Source organism: Centrocercus urophasianus, unplaced genomic scaffold (assembly GCF_019232065.1).
Source record: "Centrocercus urophasianus isolate 14NV4802_14NV808 unplaced genomic scaffold, USGS_Curo_1.0 seq_47, whole genome shotgun sequence".
NCBI lineage: Eukaryota > Metazoa > Chordata > Aves > Galliformes > Phasianidae > Centrocercus > Centrocercus urophasianus.
The window spans coordinates 2,726,537-2,733,212 of NW_024885055.1; the positions used below are offsets into that span (position 1 = coordinate 2,726,537).

The 6,676-nt window shown below is 54.2% G+C and overlaps 1 protein-coding gene across 1 annotated transcript in view; it reads left to right on the forward strand.

The window, feature by feature from the left end:
* CBFA2T2 (CBFA2/RUNX1 partner transcriptional co-repressor 2) overlaps window positions 1-6,676 on the forward strand; it is a 51,671-nt gene that overhangs the window by 42,330 nt on the left and 2,665 nt on the right. Inside the window, 7 exon segments of the mRNA XM_042834500.1 lie at window positions 347-525; window positions 1,166-1,419; window positions 2,092-2,177; window positions 3,299-3,433; window positions 3,435-3,492; window positions 4,963-5,031; window positions 5,248-5,438. Coding sequence (XP_042690434.1) covers window positions 347-525; window positions 1,166-1,419; window positions 2,092-2,177; window positions 3,299-3,433; window positions 3,435-3,492; window positions 4,963-5,031; window positions 5,248-5,438 — 972 coding nt within the window.

Below are 6,676 nucleotides of genomic sequence, written 5' to 3' on the forward strand. Positions count from 1 at the left end.
GTAATGAGAGCCACATATGTCTGCTTGTGCGCTAGGGGTAAATGAGACAAACCCATCTCCATTCTGCAGTTTGAAAATGTTGGGATCTAGAGTGTTTGAGGTGTTGGCTTATTGTGTCTGGGGCAGCGAGATGCTGGGAGCACAGAGTGCTTCCCACCGTGCTTTTGTGTCTGCCGGCCCCAGGCCATCCCCAGCCCCTGAGAAAACACAGGTAGGTCTGCCCAGCGCAGACGTGACAAGTGGGGAAATGCTGAGCGGGGCCCCGGGCTCGAGCTGTTCATGCTCTCTGAGCAAAGCTGCTCGTGTCCGTGCAGGCTGTATGAAGCAGAGCCGTGATGTTTTCCAGGCCAACCTCCCTCTGCTCCAGAGAGAGCTGCTGCACTGCGCCCGGGCTGCCAAGCAGACGCCGTCCCAGTACCTGGCGCAGCACGAGCACATCCTTCTCAACACCGCCTCCTCCCCGGCCGACTCTTCGGAGCTGCTCATCGAGGTGAACGGGAACAGCAAGAGGCACAGCCCTGACAGGTAGAGGAGCCTTTGCCACTCTGTTCCCAAAGTCATGTTTTTGGACAGCAGTGAAGGTGAATTAGAACTTTAAACTGTGTTCTGGGCCAAACGTAGGATCTTAGCGCTCCTTACAGCTGTTGGTGAGGCAGCTGTAGCGCTCCTTACTGCTGTCTATGGCTGTAACTCCTGCTTGTAGCACTGATCGTTTGGCTGCAGACCCTCTCCAGGGGCTCTCAGGCAGACCCTGCCCACGGGGATTTGTTTGGGAGCAGGTCACCCAAGTGCCTGAGCCAGGAAGGCAGCAGGTGGAGGCGCTTTCAGCACAGGGAAGGACGCGGTTTTGTTTTCGCTGCCTTTATTCCAAGTAAAAGTAGTTATGTAATTATGTGGAGCACACTTCAAATTTATAGAAGCTGTGAAATCTTAATTTGGTTGTGCTCAGAAAGATGAATCACAACACTTGGGCATTTTTTGAACTCCTTTTAGCAAGGTCATTCCGTGGATTTGTTCACAAATCAGTCGTGTTTGTTTCAGCTCCCTCCTTCACCCCTCCGGTAAAATCATCACTGCCCAAATTCTGCTGTTTCAATTTGTTCATCTTTCCCTTCCCTGTTTATGCAGTGCTAATGAAACCCTGTGTCTCTTGGTGTGGTTACAGAAGGGATGACAGCAGCTTTGAGAGAGAGCCGCTGCCGACGGAGCCGCCTGCCAAGCGTGTGTGCACCATCAGCCCTGCGCCCCGGCACAGCCCAGCACTCAGCATCCCAATGCTGAACCCTGGTGGGCAGTTCCACCCCACCCCACCGCCCCTCCAGCACTACACCTTGGAAGACATTGCCACCTCCCATCTGTACAGAGACCCTGGCAAGATGCTGGAGCACAGGGAGATCCGGGACAGGCACGGCGGGCTCGGTGAGCAGCTCTGCAGGGCTTTGGGTTGTAATTCTTGGCGTGTCCCATAAGGAAGTTGAGAGGTTTTGCAGAGAAGTCAGAGAGAACGTCAAATAGTGAGAAGTTAAAAGGAGGAAGACAGAGGGAGAGGCAGAGCTGCAGTTTCCTTCTGTGGGTATAAGGCTGTAGCCACCAGGGGTGAGGAGCGAGCAGGACCTGGTGTTGGCGCTGACTGTGGCCAAGCCAGCATGCAGAGATGAAGGCTGTGGAAATAAATAGAAATTAACTTTTCAGAAATGACTGATGTAGGACATCTGTGGTGTGTGAGGAGAGCAGTGTGTGACCTCCCCTCTCTCCTGGTGCTGGTAGGGGTGTGTGGAAGCAACAGCCCTGTTTCCAGCCGGGCAACCCGAGTCACAGCTCAGAGCCCCTGTGGCTTTACAAACGGGGAACTGCCTTTTCAGCAAGCCAGGTCCAGGCCTGTGAGGGGATTGTAGCACTTCTGAGGCAATGACACAAGCAAGGATCAGAGCAGCCGTATGCAATTAGCCCATGTCTTGGAGATGTGTTTTAAAATTACAGCTCCACCTGGTTAGAAATCCTGCTCTGTTGTTGCTTTGGGGCCGAGGTCCCTCTGCAGCACTGAAAGCATTTGCTCCATCTGATCACTCCTCCAACTGTGGTTTGTTGCAGGTTTGAATGGAGGTTACCAGGACGAGCTGGTGGACCACCGCCTGACTGAGAGGGAGTGGGCTGACGAGTGGAAGCACCTCGATCATGTAAGGAGCTGGGAGGTGTGGGAAGCTCTGTGGGACACAGCGACCCGCTGCTCACCTGCTCCAGTTAGTGATTTCCTTCTTGTTGATACAATACCTTACGCAGGCTTTAAAAGCAGTTGGACTGGCTGCCACAAGCAGTTCAGCAGGAGCAGTTTCCTGTTATTTGTTTCTCTGCCCGCGCCCAGTGGAAGCCAAAACCAGTTTGAACCAAGTGTCTGGTGCTGGAGAGCTGCTCCTGCTGGCTGTCCGAATAACCTGCACAGGTCAGAACAACCTGCACAGATCTTCCAGCAGCTGCCCAGGCCAGCACTGTACCAACAAGCGTGCAGATGTGTTGTGTGCAGCACGTGTGTGGAACTTACAGATTAAAAACAAAAACAAAAGAACAAAACACAACAATGCTGGGGTTGGTTGAAGGCTTTTTCTCCTGGGTTGCCAGCCTGTATGGGGCAGGGTTGGGTATGGGCAGACTTGGTACTTCTGGCAGACTTTCTGCAGAGCCTGTTTTTCTGTGCTGAACAAGGCTGCTGACCCAAGCACTTCTCTGGAATGCTTCCCCTAAAGAAATGGAATTGGAATTCAGCTTTGATCAGAAATATAGAGGGGCCCTATGCTTGCTTATGCCCTAAAGCTGATGCTTCACGTGGGTGGATATGGAGCAGAAGGCCCCGTAGGTGAATATTTTAAGTTGGGATGTACCTATGGAGTGCTGGTACCAATTCCTCTGGGTTGGAGAGAGAGATGTCATGAATCGTAAAGACACATCCCCACTGCTGTGGGGGCACAGGCAGCAGCACGGGCACTCTGCTGCCATGGGAGAGCAGTTTATTCTCACTCCACCTTGAGCAGCATCTGTTGGTGACCAAACCAGATGCTGAGCTCCCAGGAGGTGGTAACACCCACAGCATCACTGCTTGGATGGCCGTGGGACCCAATGGTATCTGTTTGAATACTGTCGAGATACCACATGATGCCACGAGATGCTCACATCCTTTTGCCGTGAAATAACTTTGGGTTTACTTTGCTGGGACAGCCCCTGGGGCACCTGCAGTGGGGAACTCAACCAGCCTGGTTGAGCGGTGGCAGAAGAACTGACAGCCTCCCTCCCTGCCTCCCTCCAGGCGCTGAACTGCATCATGGAGATGGTGGAGAAGACCCGGCGCTCCATGGCCGTGCTGCGGCGCTGCCAGGAGGCTGACCGTGAGGAGCTCAACTACTGGAAGAGGCGGTGCAGTGAGGCTGAGCCACGCAAGGCTGGGGGGGGAGCTGGGCACAGCCAGGCACAGCCCCGGCAGCTCCGACTCCATCGGCAGCGGTGAGCGGTGCTGGGTGGGAAACTGCACGAGAAAAAGGGTTTTATCTGAAAACGGGCCTTTAAATAATAGGTTTATAGCAAAACATAAGGGAGTACAACAGAAATGGATGGCAGTTTGGGTTGGAGGGGACCTTAAAGGACATCTGTGTAGCTCCCTGCCGTGGGCTGGGTCGTCCCCCAGATCGGGCTGCTCAGAGTCCCCTCCATCCCAGCATTGGGCACCTCCAGGGATGGGGCACCCACAGCTCTGCAGGCAGCAGTGCCAGTGCCTCACCGCCCTCATTGTGAGCCATGTCTTCCTTGTGTCCAATTTAAATCTGCTCTCGTTTGGTTTCAAACCATTGCCCCTTAGTCTTGATACCTGAGGCCCTGATTAAGAGTCTTTCTCCATCTCTCTTCTAAGCCCCTTTATATGAGGAAAGTCAAGCTTCCTTGGTTCTAGACGAGCTCCACCTCTGTGCCCTGTTCTGGCATTTCTTTCATACCTGTGGTGGGCAGTGATTTCTTCTTCCAGCACAGCAGCTGACTGCTGGCTCTGAAACTCTTCAGACTGACGATGAGTCATTAAATAGAACATACTGGAAAGATGAGCTTGACTTCACTTAATGAAATCATGGGGAGAAAGCTGCTAGTTGCTTTGGATGGCAATTCATCTGTCGTTGTGGCAGTCCTAAGCATTAACTTACAGGTGGAAAGCTGTCCTCACCCCCCCAGTTTGAGCGCATGTAGTTCTCACTGAAACCCAAATCATTTCTGACCTTGAGGACTTCAATGCATACAATTCTTAAAGCTCAGAAGCCCAGTTTGACCAACCTGATGTCACTGCAGGGGTTGGACCAGATGGCCTTTATGAGTAATCCCCCCCCAACTCTAACAATTCAATATAAATATTCAACTTGTTTGGATTAATACATAAAGTGAATCCTCCTGGATGTCCAAAGGTTACCCAAATTAGGGTCTGGGTCAGGTTTAGCTGAGTTTGGATGAGTTTTGTGAGTTCTCAGACAGCAAAAATGAGTATTTGTAGCTCAGCCCTTGCCCTGCGGTGGGAACCCCACGCAGATCTGAATTGCAGAGCTGAAGGGATCAGTGGCTTTTAGAGTTTGGCTGAAAGGAGGCGGATGAGATTTCGAGACATTAAAAAAGGGCAGGGATAGAAGGCAGCACGAGAGTTCTGTAGTGTGGGCACAGATCCCCATGTGGGCGTCCCCACGGCTGCTGTGCTGGCTGTGAGCTGCTGGGGGCCGGCGCTGGGGTCAGCGCGCAGCACTTGGTGGTGCGCCTGTATCTCCAGTTGGTGCAGAGTACCTGGAGATGGGAATGGGTTATACTGCATCATAAATTATGCAGGGCACTAATTAAGGACTGTGATTTATCTTCCGAGCATCTGATGAACGGCTCCAACTGGAGGAACCCTCTGCTGTGAGCTGTGCCCCGTTAACCCTCCCCGCCTTGCTCTTCTTCCAACAGATTCACTGCGGGAGTTCGGCAGCAGGTCGGGGCCGGGCTACGTCACCGAGGAGATATGGAAGAAAGCAGGTGAGCCCTGGTTGTGGGGTTGCCCAGGGTGAGCTCTGGCACTGCAGTGCACTGACAGGAGCAGCCTGCCTACAGCACAGCCCGGCTGCACGCTGCTGCCTTGGCTCTGCCCCTGCGCGGTGCCGGCGGTGCGCCCAGGGCAGCCCATCCCCGTGTTGTTGGGGACGCGCAGCCGCAGAGTCCTGGCAGGCTGGTGAGGCTGAGCTTCCCTTCCAGAAGAAGCCGTGAACGAGGTGAAGCGCCAGGCCATGTCGGAGGTGCAGAAGGCTGTGGCAGAGGCAGAGCAGAAGGCGTTTGAGATGATCGCCTCCGAGAGGGCGCGCATGGAGCAAACCATCGCCGACGCCAAGCGCCAGGCCACCGAGGATGCTTTCCTGGTGATCAATGAGCAGGAGGAGTCCACGGAGGTATGGAACTGGGCAGGCCCGTGAGTCCCAAGCCTTGGGTCCTGCTCTGCAGTGCCTGGGTGTCCCCTGCCTTCTTTCATCCCTTTTAAAAGCTGTGGGAGCACGGCGGTGGTGTGAGGGCACCGTCAGCAGAGTGTGGGGCCAGCTGTGGGGATTTCTGCAGAGAGAAAAGGGTGTTGGTGGGACAGCTTTACATCCTGCTCAGAAATGTGCTGCTGTGGAGTTCTGATGTGTGCAGATAAGGAAGTGCTGTCTGTGGGCTTTGGGACTGTGCAGGGCAGCCACCAGATTCTGTGAGTGGTTGGAATTGCCGTTGCTCGGTGGCTGTGTTGTGCCTGTGGTGCTGCTGAGCAGCACTGAGTGTGTGTTGTCTGGGACTTTGCTCTGCAGGCTCATGCTGCACAGGAGTGTGCATGGCTGCCCTCTGGGATCTGGCTCTGCAGGGCTCTTGCTCCTCTCACCCCCATAGGGTTCAGGGGTAATGTGCGTAGGCTGGTTGTCCCCATACTGCAGAGTCTGAGGACACCCAGTGGGGTATGGCAGCTCAGAAAAGCGTGGGTGCCTTCAGGTTTGTCGCAGCAGAATGTGGGGAGTGAGTGTCAGGGCTATTCTGATCCCTCAGCCATTAGGTACCCTCACTGCTCTTTGGCTGGGAATGCATTCCATTTGGTTTTGGAGGTCTCAGAGGGGCTGAGCAGGAGCTGCTCGAGTAATTCCTGCTCTGCGACGTCACAGCCACCTGTGGCTGGCTCAGTGTTGTCACTTCTCTGCTCAAATGCTCCAGGCTTTGCCTGATTCTGCTCAGCAAAACTGAGAAGGGAGTGGGGAATTGTGTCACCCCAGGCCATGTGGACAGCCAGTGTAGTTCTGTCCTCCCTTGGGATCCTCTGGGAGGCTCTGATCCCCGCACATGGCAGCAGCTGTGTGGACGTGGGGTGTTGTTATAAATGTGTCTGTGCTCTGGTACTTTCCCATGAAATCATTGAAGATGAACCAATGCAGCAACCAGTAAACAGACAATGGGAGTGGGTGGAATTGCTTGAGGAGGACTGAGGTGAGCAGTGGTTTTCTGTAGGGGAAGTTTTGGGGTGTATCCCCTCCTCTGCCTCCATCCTTTGCCCTACACTGCTGCACAGGGCAGTGGGAGCAGAGCGGGGACATGGGAGCTGATAGCACCCCTGATTGATCCTCCAGCACTGGGGACTCTTCTCTGGGGGCTTTACAAGCTGGCGTGCATC